Below are 25,672 nucleotides of genomic sequence, written 5' to 3' on the forward strand. Positions count from 1 at the left end.
GATGACCACAGCAGTTAAGTCCCATAGTGCTCAGAGCCATTTGAACCATTTGAAGATCCACGTTCCAATGCTTTCATGAACTCAGTTACTTTCAACTCCAAATATTCACATGCCACATCCTTTCATTCACTCAAGTAATGGAACAAATGAAATCGGAATTATATAAAACAGAACGTATTGTAAATGAAAACGAAAATTATCGTGTAAAAATAAATTTTTGCTTGTTACTTAAACGGTAGAAATTCATCAAACTTCTCCATTTACAATTAGCTAACTCTCACACGTGGCAGTTCTAAACTCAGTCTTTCGTGTGATGTTGTGTATATTTTAAGGCTAAAATCAACACAATAGCTACCTGCTGACACAACAAATTGTTGTAACAACCTGTATTCCGTTTGCGGTATGGCAAAGGTGAAATATATTTCACAATAAACCATCTAATATTTCGTCGTCTGTAGGGTGGTGACACCTCTCGACTTAAGATGCAGGAAGGCCGCTGTGGCTGAGCGGTTCTAGGCGCTTCAGTCCGGAACCGCACTGCTGCTACGGTCGCAGGTTCGAATCCTGCCTCGGGCATGGGTGTGTGTGGGATATCCTTAGGTTAGTTAGGTTTAAGTAGTTCTAAGTCTATGGGACTGATGACCTCAGATGTTAAGTCCTACAGCGCATTTTCAAGATGAAGACTCGTTCGTGCGGGTAATGTCACAGTGACGCTTCGATTCATTGCGTGTGTGCAGTTTGCAAGATTCTTAATGGGTGGTGTGCACAGCCATGTCACAGAGTGATTTCTTAACAAGGAGAGACATAAGGAGCTCACATAAAAATGGAAGGGAGAGAAAAAAATTATTTATGGATCACGTGCGTTTGGTCCACGGAAAATCCCTGAGAAAGACCCCATAAGGCAGTACGTGGCACCGAATCAATGTTTAGTTTAAGGAGAGCGTGAGATCTATATTTACGTTAGGTCGCGGTATCTGCCCCTGCGGTAACGTACGCGGAGGAAGAGCCAGGGAAGGCGAGAGATAAGCGACGCCCGCTAGACGGCCAGGCCACGCAGCGAAGCAGCTCGCAGCAGACGCCTCAGCGTCCCGGCGCCGTCGTCCGAGGGTCGGCGCGCGCGCGCCTGCGCAGTAGGGCCGAGTGAGGGGTGGGGGCGGCGCCGGCGGTGGCGACGGCGGCGGCGGTGGCCGGGGGCGGCAGTCAGGCTCCGCCGGCCCCATGGCGCGCTCGCCTGCCGCCGCCGCAGCCGCCTCCGCAGCCGCAGCCGCCCCCGAGCACCTGTCCGCTCCGGCCTCCGCGCCGCCGCCGCCGCCGACGCCGCCTCCGACGCCCCCGCCGGCCTCGCTCCGCCCCGCGAACGCCGGCCCATGATAGTGCTCTTCCTCGCCCCGGACTCTGCTCGCAAGGTACGCCGCCTCTGCCGCCTCCAAATACATACACGCACACACATGCAAACATACAGGGAACACAGTTACTCTCAGCACTGCCCGTCTCACAAGGCGACACCCTGATTTCCCAGAACAACAGTTAATAGGATCCGAACAGCACTGTCTTCACACGCTGCAACGTATCGAACCATTGCCGCATCGTTGTGTTATCGTCATAGTAATCGTTGCTCTTAATACCCTTCACGTATGTTTGCCTTACTGACTATAATTACCCGACAAAAGAGTTATGTCATTAGAATATTAGTACGCCTACGTACATGTTTTATACTACTGACTGAGAATTTTGTACCTGTCCAGTTCTTGTTTTAATTTTCAAGTTGCCGCATATATTTTTACGTGAATGCAATTGGGTATTTATGTTTATTTGTGTTACAATGTAGAAACAGTTTTGTTACCTTCAACCGTTCACGAAAACGTGGTACGTTCGCGTTAAGCAGAACTTTCCGTAGATTCAAATTTGTAATATCCTAAATCCAGGTAAATGTCAGATGCTTTTAACCTGTTCAGACCTCAGTTGCGTGTCAGTAATTTGCGGTGTCACTACCACCATCACCAGCGCGATTTAAAAATGAGTTTTTTTAATTTCATCTGCGTTACGCTTTTATATATAAGAACGTTACTTGTGAACTGTAATTAAATCAAACTTATAATCGTCTGTTTGTGGTTATTTTACGTAATTTATTTCGTTCGTTTCCCATCTTTTTCGAGGTTACGTACTGGCATTGACCTATAATGCTAACAAATAATTGCAACAGATCACGTAAAATAATCGCATATCGATATTTACTGGTAAAAGTTAATTTTAATGTTAGTCCACGATGATGCTTTCCGAAATAATGATCGAAGAAATGGCGTAAATACATATCGCATTCTTCAGTAGAACAAGTAACGATACCTAACGTTTATTTCTATGTTGTTCGTGGTGTGTGTATATGTAAGCATTTACCGCCAACAAACCATTTTCTCTTATATATTAGTGAAATGGTCAAACGGAGGTAAGGCAAGACTCACTGTACATTATGCAGTGCAATTTTGACCGAATTTTCACAGCCGGAAAAGAGTGAGAAATGGCCAAGCAGTGTATCAAATTGACCAGCGTGAAGTCTAGTTTTGCAAATAAAATACTTAATTTCTTGAAAATAATCAGAGGAATCAAGAAAAACTTTATTAGTAATTTGAGAGGAAATTGGAATTTTTCACGAACAGTTGCTGCTAGCTGTGGTAATTAAGTGGCAAAAAGTAAATCTCATCAAAGCCTTGCGTTTATGCACGTGCAAGTTGTATTGGTGTGGTATTTAATTGTCAGAATGGTTTCGTACCATGTACAGCAAATTAGGTAATTAGTCAGATGTCTCTCTAATGTATTGTATTTCTTACTTTTAGACTAACCATTTCACAAAACATTATACCGATTTTTTTAAAAACTTTTTATTTTATTTTATGACTTTCTCACACTAGTTATACAGTTAATCTGCGTATTCGTAAGACAACCAACACATCTTTATGTTCTGAAAGAAACTGTATGTTCCGAGACAGTGGCTTCCTACTAACCGTTAATACACGATTCTGAAATCACGTAATAACGTACATGATATTGTGAGATAATTAAGGATATTTACAATATATTACAAATTCTCAACTCATCTTTGAAGGAAATTTTTTCGTATGATATATGCAGCCTACTTATTTTTCATTTTTAGAAAAAGTGATCATAAAAAATTTCTATGATAATTTCGTAGTAAAGTTTACTGTAAATGGAGCACACAGATTTAATTATAGTTTGCAAAATATATTTTATCATATACTATCGTCTATTCGTCGTAGGGAGCCTAAAAGCCGTTTTTTAAAATATCACACAAGCGTGACGTAGCAGCCAAAGATGTTTTACATAATTAAATAGTCTTTGACAAGTTTCGCGGACCTCTGACAAAACGAGAAAATGTATGTTTCCTCAGATCTTTTTGTGTGTGATATGGGTAGCATGATCTCTATCTTTTTTTTATTTTGGACACAAAACCACGGTAGTTTGCCACTGAAATATTTGGATGTGTCTCAACATGAACATGCCTGCAACTTCACTTTCAACAGATAAACGTTAAAAAGGTTTTCGGCAAGGTACTGATTAGAAGGAGTAACTATGTATACTCGTTGTACCGGCTTCCCCTATTAGAGGGTGTGTCTAATTCTTCTTCTTCAGCCTGCACTCTATGAGGACTGCTATACTCCTCCGTTAGTGACTGAATCCCCAGAAATCAATTATTCTGGATAGCTCACTGTCTTCTTCTTCTTGTTCGCAGCTCGTGGTGTCGCGGTCGCGTTCTCGCTTCCCGTTCACGTGGTCCCGGGTTCGATTTCCGGCGGGGTCAGGGATTTTCCCCTGCCTCGAGATGACTGGGTGTTTATGTTGTCCTCATCATTTCATCATCATTCATGAGAGTGGCGAGTTTGGACTGAGCAAAGGTTGGGAATTTGTACGGGCGCTGATAACCGCGCAATTGAGCGCCCCCACAAACCAAACGTCATCTTCTTCTTCTTCTTCCAGTTTGTGTCCAGACAATGTGAAATTTTGGAGATCTTTCTTCTTGCATCCTTTTTACATGCCCATCCCATTCTATTGTGTATGTTGATTAAAGCGCTAACTGAATTTTGAACATTCACTCTGTCTCACATTATTTCGTTCCTTAATTTTCTTTTCCTTCGTGTTATGGCTGAATATCTCCAGAAATAAATCTCTGAATATAATATTTTTAATGTGCGTACCATTTAGTTGTTCAACATTCTGAACGCAATAATGATCGTAGCTGTTACCTAAAACGTGCTTGTTTTAGTATGAGTTCTTAAGTATTTTTCCCAGCGAATACTATTTAATAAAGATGTAATCCCCTTTACGCAGTTTATTATTAACGTAATTTCTTTGTGTTGTTTCGCATAATTTCAGGTCGGTTCTGATGTTCTCGTTCCATTTTCCTATAATAAGTCTTTATTCATTCCACCAGTTAACACCTATTTCGGTTTACAGCTGTTTGCATTTAGATATCACTTTTGATATCCTTGTGTCAATGTTCTTGTGGCCATACTCTTGGACTAAAATCAGTTGGTAATCTGTCCGCTGTAACGAGAGAAAATTGAATTATGATTTATAACGATCAGCATATTTTTACATATTTTTTTCTTTCCAAAGCTGTAGAGTTTCTTCTTTGTATATTTCATATAATGTGGATAAAGGCACACACACACACACACACACACACACACACACACACACACACAAACACAAACACACACACACACACACACACACACACACACACACACACACACACACACACACACACCTTTAGCAAATCTGTGAAATACTCTAAAATCAGAGGGAATAAATCGAAAAATAACTATATTAATTAAAATATTGTTGAAGAATTGTATGTAGAAAATGCAAAAAGCTTTTGAGATCGACTCGACGCTACGATATATTCTTCAGTATTTTTATCTACATCTAAAACAGTATTCCGCACGCCACGTGATGTTATTTGGCGGAGGGTACTTCTTATTAGCTCTAATTTCTCGAATATTTCATCGTGGCTATTACGGGAGGAGTATGTCGGAAGAAGTAAAATGTTGTCCGACTCTTCCTGGAAAGTACTCCCTCGAAGTTTCAGTAGTAAATCTCTCCGCGATGCACAGCGCCTCTCTTGTAACGTCTGCCACTGCCACTGGAGTTTGTTGAGCGTCTCCGTAACGCTCCCGCGCCGACTAAACGATCCCGAGACGAAACGCGCCGCTCGCCGCTGGATCTGCTGTATCGCTTCCATCAGACTTTTCTGGCAAGGGTCCCACATTTATGAACAATATTCAAGAATCGGTCAAATGAGCTCCTTCTAAGCCACTTCTTTCATGGATGAGTTACATTTCCTTAAGGTTCTTCCTGTGAATCTCAGTCTGACATCTGCTTTTCCTACTAGCTGTTTTATGTGATCATTCCACTTAAGGTCGCTCTGGATGGTTACGTCTAAATATTTTACTGTACAACTGTTTCCAGAAATTTGTCATTAGTAGCGTAGTTGTGCGGTAGTGGACTTCTTCTCCTGCGTATGCGCAATATATTACATTTACTTATGTTCAGAGTGAAGTGCCAAAGATTCCACCATTCACCAATCTTCTGTAGGTTATTTTGCAAATCGGTACGGTCTTCAGGGGGGGGCTCCTACTTTCATTTAGACAGCCGCATCATCTGCGAACAGTCTTAAAGAGCTCCCGACGCGTTCCACTAAACCATTTATATACAGGGTGGTCCATTGATCGTGACCGGGCCAAATGTCTCACGAAATCAGCGTCAAACGAAAAAAACTACAAAAAACGAAACTTGTCTAGCTTGAAGGGGAAAATCAGATGGCGCTATGGTTGGCCAGCTAGATGGCCCTGCCATAGGTCGAACGGATATCAACTGCGTTTTTTTAAAAAATAGGAACCCCCATTTTTTATTACATATTCGTGTAGTACGTAAAGAAATATGAATGTTTTAGTTGGAACACATTTTTCGCTTTGTGATAGAAGGCGCTATAATAGTCACAAACATATGGCTCACAATTGTAGATGGACAGTTGGTAACAGGTAGGTTTTTTAAATTAAAATACAGAACTACGTACGTTTGAACATTTTATTTCGGTTGCTTCGATGTGATACATATACCTTTGTAAACTTATCATTTCTGAGAACGCATACTGTTACAGCGTGATTACCTGTGAATATCACATTAATGCAATAAATACTCAAAATGATGTCCGTCAACCTCAATGCATTTGACAATACGTGTAACGACATTCCTCTCAACAGCGAATAGTTCGCCTTCCGTAATGTTCGCACATGCATTGACAATGCGCTGATGCATATTGTCAGGCGTTGTCGGTGGATCACGATAGCAAATATCCTTTAACTTTCCCCACAGAAAGAAATCCGGGGACGTCAGATCTGGTGAACGTGCGGGCCGTGGTATGGTGCTTCGACGACCAATCCACCTGTCATGAAATATGCTATTCAATACCGCTTCAACCGCACCGATGGAAGTACATCGCCGTTCTGTCATGCAGTGAAACATCTTGAAGTAGAACATTACGTAGGAAATCAGCATACATTGCACCATTTAGATTGCCATCGATAAAATGGAGGCCAATTATCCTTCCTCCCATAATGCCGCACCATACATTAATCCATCAAGGTCGCTGATGCTCCACTTTTCACAGCCATCGTAGATTTTCCGGTGCCCAATAGTGCATATTATCCAGTTTACGTTACCGCTGTTGGTGAATGACGCTTCGTCGCTAAATAGAACGCGTACAAAAAATCTGTCATCGTCCCGTAATTTCTCTTGCGCCCAGTGGCAGAACTGTAAACGACGTTCGAAGTCGTCGCCATGCAATTCCTGGTGCATAGAAATATGGTACGGGTGCAAACGATGTTGATGTGGCATTCTCAACACGAACGTTTTTGAGATTCCCGATTCTCGTGCAATTTGCCTGCTACTGAAGTACTTTTTTGTCGGTTGTGGTTGACGTTTCACATGTGGCTGAACACTTCCTGTTTCCTTAAATAACGTAACTATCCGGCGAACGGTCCGGACACTTGGATGACGTCTTCCAGGATTCCGAGCGGCATACATAGCACAAGCCCGTTGTGCATTTTGATTAGAACAACCATACATCAACACGATATCGACTTTTTCCGCAATTGGTAAACGGTCCATTTTAACACGGGTAATGTATTCCGAAGCAAATACTATCCGAACTGGCGGAATGTTACGTGATTCCACGTACTTACACGTTTGTGACTGTTACAGCGCCATCTATCACAAAGCGAAAAAAGTGGTTCAATTAAAACATTCATACTTCTTTACGTACTACACGAATGTGTAGTAAAAAATTGGGGTTCCAATTTTAAAAAACGCAATTGATATCCGTTTGACCTATGACAGCGCCATCTAGCGAGCCAACTATAGCGCCATCTGGTTTCCCCCTTCAAGCTAGACGAGTTTCGTTGTTTGTAGTTTTTTCGTTTGATGCTTATTTCGTGAGATATTTGGCCCAGTCACTATCAATGGACCACCCTGTATACTGTAAACCGTAACGTTGCTATCACACTTCTTTGGGATAGTCCAGAAATTACCTTTACACCTGTAGCTTTTTTTCCGTTAAGAGCGATCTGCAAAGAAGTCCTAAATTCAGTAAAAAACCTGGTCCGATACTCGGTAAACTCGTATCTTTCACGGAACGCTGTCAAAGACCTTCCTGAAGTCAAGGAACACGGTATCAACCCGAGCGTCGTTGTCTACAGCGTTATGGATCTCACGCAGGATGAGAGAGCGAGCTGAATTTCGCAAGATCCGCGGAATCAATACTGATTTTTATTTAGGAGATTTTCGTTCTCCAAAAAGTCATAATTCTTGAGCGTAAAACACGTCCCATAATCCTACAACAGATTGACGTCAACAATGTAGGCATATAATTACGTGCAGCTATCCTATGTCTCTTCTTTGTAAACTGGACTACCGTGTACAGAATTAATCGATTTGGTTATTCAGTGATGTGATCGTAAATGTGTGAGGCCGACCTGAAGACTGTAGAGGAACAGAGAAACAGTGCTCGTGTATGCATTTTTCACTTAGGTCGCTGAACTGCTTCAGTAGCTTTGTATACGGACGATTTAGAAGGCAACAGATGACTGAAGGAAGATGCCGTAAGAGTCTACGATTTACTGTCTTACATTATTCTTACTCATTAAATCCGAGGACAATCAGTAAATTCCACGCTATACAGGGAGAGTAAGAAACTGCACACGTATCAATAACGACTGTAGTGACTGTATACAGAAATGTGTGCAACCGTCTCCAGGTTATCTATGCTACAATAAGTTTCAGTTACCCAGGGAATTGTACTAAGTGTGATCAAATTAATGGAAAATGTCTCGGAACTGAATTCCTCATGCGTGAGAAGATAACACGGTTCCAGTAATTCTTAGTTAGCGACTGATGAGTCACTCGGCTTGGCCACTGTTCCAGCTCATCTCAACGTGACGTAAAGCTGGTCAGTGGACGTCCTGGACAGAATAGATTAATCTCTTGACCTCCTCCATCTCCTGCCTTCAGCCATTTGGGAGCCTTTCTGATGAGTAGTGTCCTCTGTCAACGCAACACCTATCAACGACAGGAAAAGCGCTCCTGGCGAGAGTTGCTAGAGCACGCGAAGCACTGTGTACATGCGGTACTACGCCAGGGATATAGAAGCACTTTGTGAGTCGCAGTCAGAAGCCTCCTTTTAAGCAATAGTCGGCCAATTTGAATACATTTTTTTCTGTGTGGTATTAATCTTAAACTGCCAAAAATCGCAAGTACTGTGACCTTTTGTATCAACTCACATGCAAGGCGTGATACTCTTCAGACCGAAACAAAATTAAATATTTGCGGCACCATGGTGGCGTAAGCGTTTGTACTTATTTTCACCCGACGGCTCTGAGCACTATGGGACTTAGCTTCTGAGGTCATTAGTCCCCTAGAACTTAGAACTACTTAAACCTAACTAACCTACGGACATCACACACATCCATGCCCGAGGCAGGATTCGAACCTGCGACCGTAGCGGTCACGCGGTTCCAGACTGTAGCGCCTAGAACCGCTCGGCCACTCTGGCCGGCTTTCACGCGACGAATCCGCTCTCTTAGCATTGACGACTATTTTTGATACACGCTGTGTAGATGCTTTAGGTGCACTTGAAGCATTCCTCGTAGCTCGTCATCACTTTTTGCTGTCTTCTGCACCGTTGATAATGATATCATTACTACAGTTCGTTTATTTTCTGCAAACTGGAACTGAAGCTTCCCTACAACAACAAAAATAACTATAAAAGTGACTCCTTGAGCAATCTACAAGCTATCGACCAGTGCTACCATACAGGAGTCCATATATGCCCTCCCCCCTCGGGTCCATGGGTTGGAATAGGCCTGAGGTATTCCTGCCTGTCATAAGAGGCGGCTAAAAGGAGTATCTCACGTTTCAGTCTTTATGTAATGGGTCCCTGTAGGGTTTGACGTGAATTTTTCAAAATTTTCCCGAAGAGCGAGCAATGAGGGAAGACCGCCTTACATGGTGCATCGTGTCTATTTTGCATTGAGATCCATAGCCCACTTTCTCGTCGTCTCATTGCAGTCCGCTCATTCTCTATCCCTCGGGCGAGGACACCTTCCTGGGTGCGTTTTCCAGTATGCAGTGTCGCTTTCTGCGCCGACGATGACCATGGACTTCTTTGCACCTCATATCCAGCACGGTAGATAGTCCGTTGTGGTGGGGCCGCCATGTACCTTGTTGATAGTAGCCCCCTGACAACACAGGGATCGCTCTGCTGATGCCTGCGCCGTTAACTCCCCCACGTATGCCAAGGAGTAGATGCCCGTCGCCCTGGGTCATCAGGGCTCCCGGCAATGGCGATCCTGCCAGCTGGCCTTTGCTGCGGCTGGATGGCCCCCGTGGGGAGGCCCCCTGATCGGAGTGGGTGGTTCAAAATGGTTGAAATGGCTCTGAGCACTATGGGACTTAACTGCTGTGCTCATCAGTCCCTAGAACTTAGAACAACTTACTCCTAACTAACCTAAGGACATCACACACATCCATGCCCGAGGCAGGATTCGAACCTGCGACCGTAGCGGTCACGCGGCTCCAGACTGTAGCGCCTAGAACCGCACGGCCACTCCGGCCGGTGGAGTGGGTGGCATCAGGGCAGATGACACGCCATGAAGCGTAATACGTCATCTTTTGCTGTTGGTCCGCCGCCAGCAATCTCTAAGCGGGCAAAGTCTAACTTCATTGCTAAGAAATATGACCCCAAGGCGTTCCCCTCCCTGACCACGCAATGTGAAGAACGCCAGGCTAAGGATGGCAGTAAAGCTTATCGTATTACATGAACGTCAAAAATGACCTAACGGCAGTGGGTACAGAATCAAAAGACACGCGAAACCGAAACATCTTCGGAACAGCTGCATAGACGTTCGAAACTTTCGGAGAGAGACGAAGAGTTGCTGCCATATGATCAGATGATCGCCTTGCTAGACGCAGTGCATTGAAGAGAACCGTCTGTATTAAACAAAATCCTAGAGCAACGTCACAATGATTTTAAGCTTATCGTCCTCCTCACCGTAGTGCTAACCAGATAAATAAGTAATAGATACTAAATGTTTGATTTTTCTGTGTATAGACAAGTTGGTGATTTGCTCTGCGTCTTAAACATCCTCATACGCTGAAATCAACACTTGCGCTCACTTAGGCTCGTTGTTTCAGTCATTGCTTTTTGCCCTACAGACCTCGTATGTATGATGACAGAAAGCTGCCCTTGCCATGTATCACACTCTGAAAAATTAAGAACGCATTATAATCTGTTTGCTGTTATACACACCTATATGTCAGCCATCTCTCTCATGTCTCACAATTAAACAGAAATCACTCACGTTTTCAGGTTGGACAGTTAAATTTAAGTGACATACGACTCGGACACCAGGCGGCCAACGGAGTCTGTAGGACTTGCAAAGAAAATCTAAATTCCACATAGCGTAGCCCTGTGTGCAAACTAGACGTAGTGAAGGGAAATGTGATACGCTTTTTCATGGTCATGTGAAGCGAATAATGAAAAATGAAAAGCCGGCCGGTGTGGCCGTGCGGTTAAAGGCGCTTCAGTCTGGAACCGCGTGACCGCTACGGTCGCAGGTTCAAATCCTGCCTCGGGCATGGATGTGTGTGATGTCCTCAGGTTAGTTAGGTTTAATTAGTTCTAAGTTCTAGGCGAATGATGACCTCAGAAGTTAAGTCGCATAGTGCTCAGAGCCATTTCAACCATTTGAAAAATGAAAAATAAATTGCATCAGGATGCTGCGAGAACAGCTTCTGTTCATTGCTTACAGTAGTTTTAAGTTCCTCTATCAAGGTCCCATTTGAGTGTATAAGTAATCGTTATGCGTTATTCATGACTTTAATTCACGAATAACGTAAACTACTATCTTATTTTGTGTATTTCGCGGCAAGCCCACTGTTGCGTATAACCATTGTTTCTTTCCGAGGTTCAGCGCGTTTAATGCGTGGTAAATAATTTACAAATAATTTGTACAGCATAAAAAATAAAAGATGGAAAAATGGAAAAACGTTTCGCAGTCAAATGGCCGCAGCAGCTACAGTACTCTACTGTCCCGATCCCACTGACTCTGCAGTCACTCTTATTTCCGTGACCAGAGCAGCTGTACTGTCCATGTAAGGCGAGTTTTATAGGAGGCAGATAGTAGCCTCAGATTTTCGGGAAGGATTCTGGGAAACTACAGTGCATTTATAAAAGAAATTACATACAATACGCTAAAAAGACGAATTCCAGTGTATTTTACGAGTGTCTGGAGTCCTTATCCAGTAGACATAACAGCAGCATTGAAATGCGTTGTTAAGATCGTATCAGATCAGTGTAGTGGATCTATATAGCCCAAATGCAGGTGTAAAAGAAATGCTCGAGCAAAACTTGGAAGTATGACGCCTCCCCCCCCCCCCCCCCCCCCTCTCTCTCCCTCTAAACCTTGTTGCTAAATTAGAGATCCTGTTTTCCAGAAAGACTGTACGACTATCCATCCCTCTACACCCATCGTCTGTCTCATGTAGGCATCATAAGAATAATAAAAGGGAGATTATGGTGCATATAGAGACAGTATGTGCGAAAGAAGTAACGCAGGAAATCTCCAGTATTGGTACGAAGTCCTACCACCGGCAGCTTGGGATGTTTCATCTCAGCACTTTGGGCGACTGTTAGCAAACGGTATCGTATTGCAAATAATACAAGTGAGAATTGGCCATGAGTTACACGATATTTTTGCTCAAGATGTGCCTTACGTCTGCCATACTTACCCAAGTGTTTCCAGTATTTCCTTCTGTGATTAGCAGTGTAGTCATACACGTTTTGGATGTCTCTTATGTTTACTTCTTTTGTAGTACTTAATCTTTGGCAAATGAATCAGAAATGTTGCCTTGTAAAATATGTTTGACCGTCGGAAACAACGAAATGAACAGGAGATATCAAAATGGAAAGTGCGGAAGAAACAACTTTCCAGTAGATAACCCAATGAAAAGATTAACATACGGGGTAATTCAGGTGCCCCTACCAATGTCGTTTTGTGGAACCTGAATATGACAGAAGCATGTTGAGGGCCAATTCGTTTAGAAGATGGGAAGCACATTATCAAAATGTCGCAGAATAACTGGTAAACTGTACGAAGACATGTTTGACCTACTGCACAGATACTGTTTACTAAATTACTTCAGCACATTATCGGGGCGAGTCATACATTAATCTTTTCGCTGGGTTATATTTCAGAAAGTTGTTACTTCCATGCATACTATTTTGATATCTCCTGTTAATTTCGTTATTTCCGATACTGAAGAACACTTAATAAGGCAATGTTTCTGAGTCATTTACAAAAGATTAAGTACTATAAACGGAGTAAACTAACAGAGACATTCAAAACTTGACCGACCACACCGCTAATTATATAATGAAAGGCTGGAGACACTTCGCTAAGTATGGTAGAAGTAGGATATATTTGGGTCCAAAAACGCCATGTAACTCGTGGCCAGTCCTCGCTTGTTCGTTTTTGCTGCATTATTCCGTTTGATAACAGTCGTTCTAAGCTCTGATCAAGTTGCTGTCACCTGTTTGGATACAGATGCGGCTCACAAGAAGTGCGGGTTGCTTAAAACAGATTGGTAGGAGTAACTGAGACACCCTTCATATGTAGAAGTAAATTTCGAGCTCAATTGATGATTTCTCTAGTCTTCTGTTCAAAGTAAACGTTGTATAAAGATCTTCGCCCAAATGTTCAGGAGATGAAACACAACTATGCCCTATTCGGCATTTTTTGAACGTATTTTTTATGTTACGATGGCAAACTTTCCAAAATCAAATAAAGTTCCTGATGAGATGTTTAAAAAAAATAGCTGTTCTATAAATTAATTTGAAACCTGTATAAAGTACATTCTTTTTATAACTAATGTAGAACTGCAAATATAGATCTTCTTGAATTTGAAATGTATTCCTTATTTGTAGCTCATTATTGTATATAAGCAGCTAATAACTGTTTTTATTCGTGTATATCTGTGAGTGTAGTGATTGGAACAAATATTTTAATCACCATTCTGCCAGCTACCAGTTATGTTCTGCTTACCCGTAATTTCCTAGTTCCTGAACAAGAAAATAAAAAGTTATAGTAGTGCTAAACCAATGCTTCTTTCTGAATTTCGTCTTAAAGTGTATCATGTAATAAGTTGGAAATTGTGAACCTGAGTCCAAAGCATAACAGAGGAGAAAGTGTAATAATAATAGTAATAATAATAATACTTTATATTTCTATTTAGGAGTATACATGCACGTACATAAATTTTCCGGAAGCCGCCGTAAGGTATATGGCAGGGGGTACCTTGTATTACTACTAGTATTTTCCTTTCTTCTCCACTTGCAAACAGAGCGAGGGAAAAAAGAATGTCTATTTGCCTTTGCAAGAGCCCTAATGTCTCTTATTCCTGGTCCTAACGAGAAATTTACATTGCCGGAGTAGGATCGTTCTCAAGCCAACTTCAAGTGCCGATTCTCGGTTCTCTATATTTTCTCAGTAATGTTCCGCGAAAAGAACATCTCTTTCCTTCCAGGGATTCCGATTTGAGTTAACCGAGCATCTCTGTAACACTATCGACTTGATCGAACCTGCTGGTAACAAATCTAGCAACGTTCCTCTAAAATGCTCCAAAGTCCTACAATACCACCTGGGGGGGTGGGGGGTGGGGATACCAAACACTCGAGAAACACTCAAGAATTAATAAATAAGATTGAGTCGGAGCATTTTAACTGCCGTCGTTACCAAATACTTCGTCTCGCCTGTGTAGTCATGCCCCATGATTAGTCAAATGGCTCCGAGCACTATGCGACTTAGCTTCTGAGGTCATCAGTCGCCGAGAACTTAGAACTAATTAAACCTAACTAACCTAAGGACATCACACACATCCACGCCCGAGGCAGGATTCGAACCTGCGACCGTAGTGGTCGCCCGGTTCCAGACTGTAGCGCCTAGAACCGCACGGCCACTCCGACTGGCTCCATGATTATTCTTCTAAAATACGTAACAGCTGTTGCCAGTCGCAAACAATACATTTTTAATTAAACGCTTTGCAGTTACAATTCTTTTTTGGGCTAATAGGAAAAGGAATTTACATTAAGCAATTTTATAGTAGTTGTTATACTGTCACTGTCTAAATATTACGACGAATACGCTGCCATCTGTTGGCTATCAGCAGCATTTCGACTGCTAATTCTGCGCAGGGAATTAAGTTATATTTAGTTACGATCGTCGCGAAAAAACAATGAATTGCTTCTACCCATTTCTCGTTCACGTAATGGACAACAGAAAACAAAATCGAGATTCCCTTTCTTTCCTTTTGACTAATGAAAAACATAATTTGAAACAAAGACATGCAATATCGTTAACCTTCGTTAAAATTCTATATTTAGTGGTAGCTTACTGTAACATGAGAAAACTACCTTTCAGTTGGGATATTGTAAAACAGTATTAAACGAATTCGCTCCTCACAGTCCACGATAGCGAAAAGTATTTTTTATCTGTAGTCGTTATTCATTATTCGAATAAAATGTGACTAACTCTTCCCAGCAGTTGCCAACTCTCTGGCCACCAGCTTCCTTTAAGTACTACGTCCGGGACATTCCGGCTCTTTTCGAATACTTTCTAGTGGAGCTCACAGTATGGGCAGTAACTGTATTAGGTTGCAATATCCCGCCACTGGTCCCCCAGAAATGTTTTTCAGCTGAAATATGGGCGATGAAATTTCGGAAACGGTTGCATTGTATATTACTGTGGTACACTGACACAGAAACTCTTGTGCAGCCTTTGCTCCAGGAAACTTTAATTTTAAGTCTACGGAGCTTTCGGAAATTTTATCAGTCTGCCAATAAAATTAATGTAGAAGGAGGCTCTACAAAGGCGTGCGACAGTAAGTTATTACAACGTTTCGTCAAGTATGCGGAGTAAACGCAGCTGAAATATGTAATACGATATGTTTATATTGCTTCGTTAAGCCTTGGGCGGGTAGCAAAAAATCCACTGCATGACGTATAATGATATCACAGTTTTTTGCCCTAATTTTCCTTTTTCCAGCAGAACTAACAGTTTTAGAAGGTACAATAAGGAGTCATAGCCACAGTAATTTTCAAATACAACTACCATTTTCATCTACTCTTAAAACTAAATACTGATCACCATCATATTTACTTTACAGTACCTTTCATCGTTTTTAGGGTTCTGTGACTCAGTCGGTCTGTCCAACTATAAAAAATCCTTTTTTCTGAGGAACGGGTAGAAGTATGAAGTATAAATTTAAGTCATGTGCTGAGGTATATGCTCCCTTCGCGGTGTAAAACACTGAAGCTTCTAAGTCAATGCAACCAACAGATACAGCCATTTATATTACATATTTTGACACTCGCTAACACACTCATCAAAACGTATAGGCTACTTCCCGTTGGCCTAGTATCATGAAATTTGACAAAAAGTCAACAGTACAACCAAAGCAAAAATTTCGAAAACTTTAGATCTGTAATTATATCACATGATTTTTTTTCATTTCTTATCTGACTCTCTGTATATTCGTCCCTCTGTTAAAACCTTCTTTCCTCGGGAATGTGCGAACGTATCGAGTTGAAGTTCATGTCACATACTGAGATCTGTAGGTCCTTGGCGGTGTAAAAAATTGGAGCTTCTCAGTCAGTACAGCCAAAAGATACGGCCATTTATGCCATATATTTTGATACTCGCAAACGAATTCATCAAAACCTATAGGGTATTTTCCGCTGGCCTACAATCACGAAATTTGCCAAGCAAAGTTTCGTACTATAATCCGAAAAGTGTAAATTTATAACTAGACCATTTTTTATGAGACTGCAGTGTGTCAGTCCGTCTGTTTAGATTGCTTTTTCTCAGAGACGTGTAGATGTATCAAGTTGAAAACTATGTCACATACTAGTGTGTGTGGTCCCTAGGCGATATAATAAACACATGACGTGTTTCGGAATTCATCCCTCATCAGATATCCAGGAGTGATTACTGCACGTAGATACAGCTTTCAGGTTGTCTGCGAATGTTTATTTCACATACAACTTGAAGCGAAATATCTACGTGTAGTAAGCGATCCTGGATATCTGACGGAGAATAAATTCCGAAACGCGTCTTAAGAGCAGTTAAGTCATTCCTTGCCTGATGTCTGACTTTTACCATTGCGACCCAGTCAGCCTAAATGGTGAATTGCTGATTATTTTAACAGTGGTCGCCTTCCTTCTACACGACATTTTATTGGCATTAAAACATTCTTGAAAATTTTGGTATCCCTAGGACCAATATCTTGCCAGTATCAATGTCAATAACAGCCAAAATGATCAAGATTCTCTATCCGCGGAAAGAAAGAATTTCTTATGTACATAATTATGTTTGTACGGAACCTTGAGTGCACGAGTCCTACTGGCAGCTGGTCGTATTTCTTCTCTTTACTTACTACATCCACAACTTGTTACTGTCTTGCTACTAACGAAAAGAATGCTAACAAATCGGTGGAAGTACAGCAGTCAAAACAAAATATATTTGTCATTACTTCACGAAGTTACTAGGTAATCGAATTTCGGTTGCGCTGGAGCTTCTTTTACTTGCGGTTATACATTCCAACTATCAACAATACACACAGAATAACCACAAGGGCATTTTGTCATCGAAACATTCGTAACTTCAGCGAAGAACTTACGATCAGATTGATACAAACGGCTCACATGTTAAAAATTGTGGACACATGTAAAGATTAGCCAGTCACATTATGATAAATTTGTTTAATATCCTTTTCTGTGTACACAGATACGTCAAGAAAATTGGATACGCGATTTCTATCACGCTCATCTCATTTCGGAAGTAAATGTACATAATCTTCAGGTAACTAAAGTTGGCAAGAAATACATATAGTTTCAAATACCATGGATAGTTTATTTACGTCATGTAATATACTGTATAGTCTTAAAATAAACTCAATTTTGCAAAACCGTATTTGTTTTTCATCAGCGTAGTAACTGAATACGGTGTTATTGTTAGGAGTGACCAGCACTGTAATATCGTCAAAATCCGTAGCAGACAAAAATATATAAGTCCATGCGAAATTTGGGCCTTTGAAACGAATCAGTAATGTTGTATTGTTGGACGTAAATGAGAGGAAAGTGACAACATACATCTAAATTGAAAATACAGATTAGTAGTCCTGTGAAACGCGTAGTAGGAAAACCAATAAATATGTCTAGTAACATTCATAACGGACATGGTTACACGAACCAAGAGATCAGCATTTCGGGGCATGTTTATGCTGGCAACCATCGCATCGGGTTAGCTCTGACTACGTAAAACATGGTAATACAGACAGTAAGTCTGCAAGGCGTTGTGCGGGAATGCTGATCGCGCAAAAGTGTGCAGGTATAGCTTCTGAATACGTCTGAATAGTAAAGTAATATCACCTGTTAAGTACTTATTACACAAAGTTTACGAGTACATTAACACTGAGAATTACCCTTTTTACATTTCTTTGATACGGTTCACATCTGTGAAGATACTTAAATGCGCGACCACAAAATAGTTACGCACAGAAGACATACGAACGTCTGTGTTATCTCATTTTCTGGGGCCATGAAGCGATACGCAATAAAATGCAGCAGCAGTAGTAATATCTAAAAGAAGTTAAAAGGAATTAGGTTAATGGCTCAGGACAGGTCGGCGTCCAACAGACGGACAAGTACGAATTTTGAGCAAATATTTAGCCAGTTCTAATGCAGAAATTTAAAAGCATCTAGGGTCAGGATATCTGTTCACATTCCTGCTGCCATACCAATTACGATTAAGAAAATTCTGTAAATACACATTTTAATTTCGAGTTCGTCTTGACATAAAGTTTAAAGTTTCAGGAACCAGTGATTCTTTATATTAATGGTTATTTATTACTTCACTGCTTTTGAAGTAGGAAATGAAATTTAATTCGAGGAATGACTAATTTCATATCATTTAAGACGTATGGCTATTGTTTACCATAGCTTATATTGTTACTGTGACATTGTAACTCTGTCACAGACGACAAAAGACTGGGAGATCTGTTGAATGGAATTGTCAGTGCCTTGAAAAGTAGCTACAAGATGAATATTAGCAAAAGTAAATCAAGGGAGTAATGGGATGATGCCAAATTAAATCAGATGATAGTGAATTAACTACTTTGGGAAATGAGACGATAGAATTAAATGATGAGTTTTGATATTTGGGCAGCAAAATAACTGACGATGGACGCCCTAAAAAGGATACAAAATTCAGACTGGCAATGGCAAGACGAGCTTTTCTGAAAATTAAAAACATAATAACATTGATTATAAATTTAAGTGTTAGGAAGTCTTTTCTGAACAACGTTGTGTCCTTGCTGCCTCTGTGTGTGTTTTGCCAATTGATCCGTTTGCAACAAATTTCTGTTCTCCCCTACAAGAGTTAGATTAGTTAGCCAGTTTCTCCATGTACCCTTCAGCATTTTTTTGTAACACCACATCTGAGAAGCTCTTATTCTATTCCGATTTGTATTGTTTATCGTCATCGTTTCACTTCCATATCAAGCTGCATTGCAGAATAATAGTTTCAGAATAGACTTCCAAACATTTAATTTGATGTTTGATGTTGACAAGTTATTCTTTTTCTGAAAAGGTTGCCATTGTGTCCTCTATACTTCGTCACAGTCAGTAGTTTTGCTGTGCAAACAATAAAACCTGTCCACCTCGCTTAGTCGTCTCCTATTCAATGCAATTCCTTTAGCATAATATTTTTCACTACGAGTTCATTCCATTATTGTGCTTTCACTTCTGCGGACATTCTTCTTACAAATTGGTTTCAACACTGTATTCCTTCCGTTAAACTAAATTGCCAGGTACTTTGCTGCCTGCCGTCGTCATTGGAATAGTTTGAGACTACATGAGCTTGCATTCATTCTTTCTGCAGCTGAAAACAGATTTCGAGTGTTGTTTTCTGTTAGGCTACGGACTTGTTACGACATGTTTTGACATTTACCGTAAACATACTTAACAAATATTTACATATCCGCACTCTACGCTGCGTTGATTGCGTGCACACTAGGCTGAAACTATCCATGTGTAACCAGCAGCCCTACCGGGAACCCGGATGTGTCACATTAGCAGGCGATCCATCTCCGTCGTATCACGTCTTAACCTTTCGATGTCCTACGAATTTCCGGAGATTTTTCCGCCTCTCTCGTATTCCCGTATGTATAAGCAGCAGTGCACACGTAGCCAACAGCGATACTCTTTGCCTTCAGCCACACGTTACGAGATTATCCGCTTGTCTACGGAAGACGACAGAAAACCATTTCCTTCCGGGAAAACTTTCAGGACGTAGGTGCGGTTTCGCCGTATCTGAGAGACAGTTAAGTAGCTATCCTTCACTTGCGGTTATTTATGGCGTCATCTGAGCGACGACACAGCAGAGGAAAATGTCACTGCACTGTGCGTCTGTCACCTAGTAAATAAAACAATGGAGAAGGATAACTTTTTGCAGTCACTACATTGTCCGACACGACAGCTGTATCACATTTCACAGAAGTGTCATCCCATTGGGGAAGTAGCTATTAGCTACAGCGAGTGATGTCTGAGGGACGGTGCAGCTTCGGAGCGGAAGTGAGCGGCTGTCAGGAAGAGTGGTTCAAAAATGATTCAAATGGCTCTGAGTACTATGGGACTCAACTTCTGAGGTCATCAGTCGCGTAGAACTTACAAGGGGAGGCCGCCAATTGTGAAATTCAGATTCGATTCATACTGCGCATAATAAAAGCTCATGGCCAGAGGTGTAATGTGGCAAAGCACCAAGATGCACTTCTCAGCCGTTGTCGAGAAAATCGACAGTTAAAAGAAACCGTTGCGGTGAAATACTCTCTACGATTAATGATTTTCTACAGCGTCAAAGCGCAGCGGTAAGCGCTGGGGTTCGTAATCCGAAGGTCGCCGGATCGAATCTCGCGCCATGCAATATTTTTTTATTATTAGTTTTATGCAATTCAAATATATATATATATATATATATATATATATATATATATATATATATATATATATATATATATATTGAACTTAAAGATGTCAAAGATAGAAAAACTTTTAGAAATAAGGTGGAAAAGTGGATTGTATTGTCGGAGAAGGAAGCACTAAAGAGACCAGGAACAAAATGGACAGAAGAAAGAAAAAGAAAACATGGAGAACGAATGAAAGAAGTATGGAAGAAACGACGTCAGAAAGCTTTGCGTGATCCTTCTGGGTCCATTCACGATAAGTTAAATATATATATGAACTATTATTGAATTGCTTATGCATGTTGGTGAAGGCGGATCGCTCTACAATTGTACCGCCTCCATTTTTCCATTTGTTTAACAGGGTGTACCAAAGCTGTCCAGTCCACACTGATTTTCGACGATGTTATAAGTTGCGCTAGGGACCGCATCTACCTTCTTTCGAAGTTAGCAGGCAACTACGCTGTTATGGGGCGGCTCGTTTCGGCCCATTCAACATCTGTCCTTCAAGTGTAACGAGCGAGTAACGGAGTTTATATTTCATACCTGCCACAGCAAGTTTGTGCTCGTGGGGCCTCTATTCTAATTCGAACGTTTGACTTACGTTATACGTATTCGTTTCTACGTCTTCCGTTAACTATACGTGGTTAACATTATGAAGACAATTAATAACATTTGTGAAATACAACTTTGTTTGCGGAAAACATAATGATGTTCGAAGTCGTCAGTTTTTCCACGACAAACGACTTTCAACAACTTATTATATGCATAATTGCTGCAACTGATTGCCGGGAATTTTATATATATATATATATATATATATATATATATATATATATATATATATATATATATATATGAATTACAAAAAACAAATACTAAAAAAAAAAGTTGCATGGAGTGAGATTCGATCCGGCGACCTTCGGATTGCGAACCCGAGCGCTTACCGCCGCACCACCACGCTGTAGAAAATTACTAATCGTAGAGAGCATTTCACCGCAACGGTTTCTTTTAGCTGTCGATTTTCTCAACAACGGCTGAGAAGTGCATCTTGGTGCTTTGCCACATTACACCTCTGGCCATGAGCTTTTATTATGCGCAGTATTAATCGAATCTGAATTTCACAATTGGCGGCCTCCCCTTGTTAGAACTAATTAAACCTAACTAACCTAAGGACATCACACACACCATTGCCCGAGGCAGAATTCGAACCTGCGACCGTAGCGGTCTCGCGGTTCCAGACTGTAGCGCCTAGAACCGCACTGCAACTGCAGCAGGCTCAGGAAGAGTGCTTTCTGCGGCCAAGCGGACGCGCAGAGCCGCCGGTCGGAATATATCATCTGATCAAAAGTATCCTATTGGTGGCAATTAATGTGGGATGTGTCAACCCTTTGACGTTGTGACGGCTGGAACTCTGCCATCGACGCTTCCACTGACGTGTCTCAATGCCTTTAGAGGAATGGTAGACCGTTCTTCCCGAAGAACCGAAACCAGACGAGCTGGTGCTGTCGCAGGATGTGGCCTCGTACGAAGTCGATGGTCTAACTCGCCCCCAAGGTGTTCCATTGGGCTCAGATCAGGACTCTGGACAGGCCAGTCCATTTCAGGAATGTTACTGTCCGCAAACCGTTGGTTAACAAATGCCGCTTTATTACAGAGCGGATAGTCAAGCAGATATACCTACTCATCGTCTCCAAAGCGTTCTTCTGTAAAATGCGTTCATACCCCTCCACATTTAGCGTTATCTTAACCGCAGTAGGGGGACCACGCCGTAACCACAAAAAACATTCCCATACCGTAACACCACCTCCGCGGCACATTGCTGTTGGCAGTACACATAATGGCAGCCAAAGTTCTTCCCCCATTCGCCAAATCAAAATCGTTCCATCGGTCTGTCACAGGGCAAAGTGTGATTCGCCACTCCAAATCACTATGTTCCACAACGTGGTTTAGGACTGAATGGAGAAATGTGAGGCGTATTGTACTTCGTTCTGCTTAACTCCCTACGCTCGATCGTTGTTCTACTCGGACTGCTAATAGCAGTTTGGGACTCACGAGTGGTGCCTTCCACTGATTTCATGCGATTTTTTAGAGCTAACCTCTACGGTACTGTACGGTCCCTGCGAGTCAGTCTGACTAAACTTGATTTAGCTGTGGTTGTCCCTTCACGTGTCCAGTACACAATCACGTCACCAGTAGTCGACGTGGAAAGCATTAAAAGGGCTGAAAGGTTCACGATGTATCTCTTACACAGGTGACATCCAATGGCTAATCCAAGTCCGAAGTCACTGAGCTCTCCTGAGTGAGCCATTATGCTGCCATTCCTACTCTACTGGCAACGCGGTAGTCCCCGACTCCTCTCAACCTTGCGGGTCCGCCTCTCCGGACATCTAGGGGCCACTTCGGCACTACATACAAGTATTCGGATACTTTTCATCGGACATTGCACACGCGAGTAGCATACAAAGCGGATGCAGGACGCTCTTCTTTGCCGTGCTCCAATTGCTTTCAGCAGGGGCAGTTTTAAATCAGAACTAAAGAAGTCATCCTCAGAGAACCACATACAATTAACCGACAAATATAAAACACATAACTAACAATATTTGATTATAACAGACTAAACTTTACATTTTAGTGCGCGAATACTGAGGTATCTTGCCCGCTCTTGCAGTATGGGGTGTCTAGAATGCTACTTTCTCTGATACCTAAGTAACATTTCCAGCATATCACATTAATTGTCTGTATTGCAATAAAGTAGATTGACAATACTTTACTTGGAGTGTTTACAAAGATTGGTCACAAGCAATTGGCGACATGCTAATAATCAATGTCCTTCGATGTCTACAATTTCCATGCAAGTAAATCAGACAAGTTCATAAGTCACTGCTATCGTTAATATCACTGCGGCTATTCTAGCGCCGGTCTTCTATTTTCTAGTCCTCTCTTCTAGTCGGCCGCAGCTAGACGGCGCGTCGCTTTTATTCTCTTCGTGAAGATGGCGTTCCAGTCGTGGGATCCTCCTAGTCGGCGTGCTATTGGCTGACGTCGTCCCACAATCATGTGTGCTGTACCGCTCTTGATCTTCGTGCCGACGCTTGTCGTTACGCCTGAACAAATACGAAAATAATCATAAAGACGGGAGCTGTTCTCTAGTATTCAATTTTTGCAGCTACTTTCCATTTACATCTATATAATTTCTCTGCTATTCATCCTTAAGTGATTGTCAGAGTGTTCATAGATCCACCTTCATACTCTTCCTTTGTCTTTCCACTCTTGGGCCGGCCGTGGTGGCCGAGCGGTTCTAGGCGTTTCAGTCCGGAACCGCGCGACTGCTACGGTCGCAGGTTCGAATCCTGCCTCGGGCATGGATGTGTGTGATGTCCTTAGGTTAGTTAGGTTTAAATTGTTCTAAGAATAGGGGACTGATGACCTCCACTGTTAACTCCCATAGTGCTCAGAGCCGTTTCCACTCTCGAATAGCACGTAGGATAAAACTAAATCTTTGTGTTTGAGCAGTGATTTCTCCTGTTTTATCACGATGGAAATTTCTCTCTATGTAAGTGGCAGTAAAAGAACTATTTTGGCATTCGGAAGAAGGTGCTGGTGATTGAAATTTCGTGGAAAAGTCTTACCGTATCGGTAAACGCCATTGTTTTGATGACTGCCACCGCAAATCATATCCGAAAGACTCTCTCCGTTGTTTCGCGACAGTACGTAATAAGATGCCCTTTTTTGACGTTATTCACTGTCTTCCGTCAAACCTGTGTTGAGGATCCCAACCCCAGAAGCTGGCGGACGAGCGTAGTGGCTCTCAGCACTATGGGACTTAACATCGATGGTCATCAGTCCCCTAGAACTTAGAACTACTTAAACCTAACTAACCTAAGGACAGCACACAACACCCAGTCATCACGAGGCAGAGAAAATCCCTGACCCCGCCGGGAATCGAACCCGGGAACCCGGGCGTGGGAAGCGAGAACGCTACCGCACGACCACGAGCTGCGGACGACGGGCGTAGTGAAGGCAGTCTCTGTAGTATATTTATTGCACACTCTAAGCATTCGGCTAACAAAGCGGTCTTTACTTCACTTTCCCTACACATTTCCAACGCTGTGGCTCCACTTTATCTCTTGAGCGCGCTCAAAAGCACAATGATGCGTTTGTCTCTGTACAAGGAACGCCACTCTATGCGCAATGACTTTGTCTGCCGTCTGTGTCCTCTTGTTGGAATAATCTCTGGTAAGTGTCTGGCAGGAATCAGCGAACATCAGTCCGCTTCAATTTCCATAGGGACCTGGTTTGTTTGGAAATTTTTCTGTGGAGGCATCATGTTTGTAACATACAGCAGCTATCTACCAATCTAAACCTGAAAAGTATCTGGGAAACTCTATGCAATGCCGAATTGAACACTACACGCCACGAGAAGCGAACACGCAGGCGTGGAGTGTTGTGTTGGCAGTAGTGAAGCAGTAACAGGAAAATGTGTCGGTTAGGATAGCGTGGTCTTTTTATTTGATGTCGCTTGAGTAACAGGTCCATCAAGGACATTTCAGTCCATCTAAAAATGTTCAAATCGAATTTGGCTGTGTTAACTAGAAATGCAAACGCTAAGGAACAACGGCAGCTACGCCAAGACAAGGCAAATCTCGTGCACTGACAGGCAGGGACCACCTAGCACACTGACTGTGTGTAGGAAGGTGAAAAGAAAGGGTACAGTGGTCGAGCACCTCCTCATAAGTCTAATAAACCACCCATACCTATAGTCAGTGTAAAGCGACACAAGAGGTGGTGTGAAGACGGACGCCTGTGGAGAGTGGATGGCTCGAAATGAGATATTTGCAATAATAAACCAAGCTGTACCTTGTGGCAATCCAATGAAAGGTTATGGATTTCGAAAATGCATTTAGAACGTTACCTGCCATCATGTGTAGTGCCACATGTGAAGGAGGTGGACATTAGTGTTGGACGTCCCGTCGACATCGGGGACATTACAGACGGACCACCAGATTAGGGAAGGATTGGGAAGGAA

General features: G+C 42.0%; 1 protein-coding gene across 1 annotated transcript in view; it reads right to left on the bottom strand.

Moving 5' to 3' along the window:
* Positions 1–351: 351 nt before the first annotated feature.
* LOC124623076 (AT-rich interactive domain-containing protein 1B-like) overlaps positions 352–25,672 on the bottom strand; it is a 56,660-nt gene continuing 31,339 nt past the window's right edge. The window contains exons 3-4 of the mRNA XM_047148868.1: positions 1,174–1,424; positions 352–355 (exon numbers count right to left, since the gene is read on the bottom strand). Coding sequence (XP_047004824.1) covers positions 352–355; positions 1,174–1,424 — 255 coding nt within the window. The remainder of the gene's footprint in view (positions 356–1,173; positions 1,425–25,672) is intronic.

The sequence above is a fragment of the Schistocerca americana genome, chromosome 7, assembly GCF_021461395.2.
Source record: "Schistocerca americana isolate TAMUIC-IGC-003095 chromosome 7, iqSchAmer2.1, whole genome shotgun sequence".
Lineage (NCBI taxonomy): Eukaryota > Metazoa > Arthropoda > Insecta > Orthoptera > Acrididae > Schistocerca > Schistocerca americana.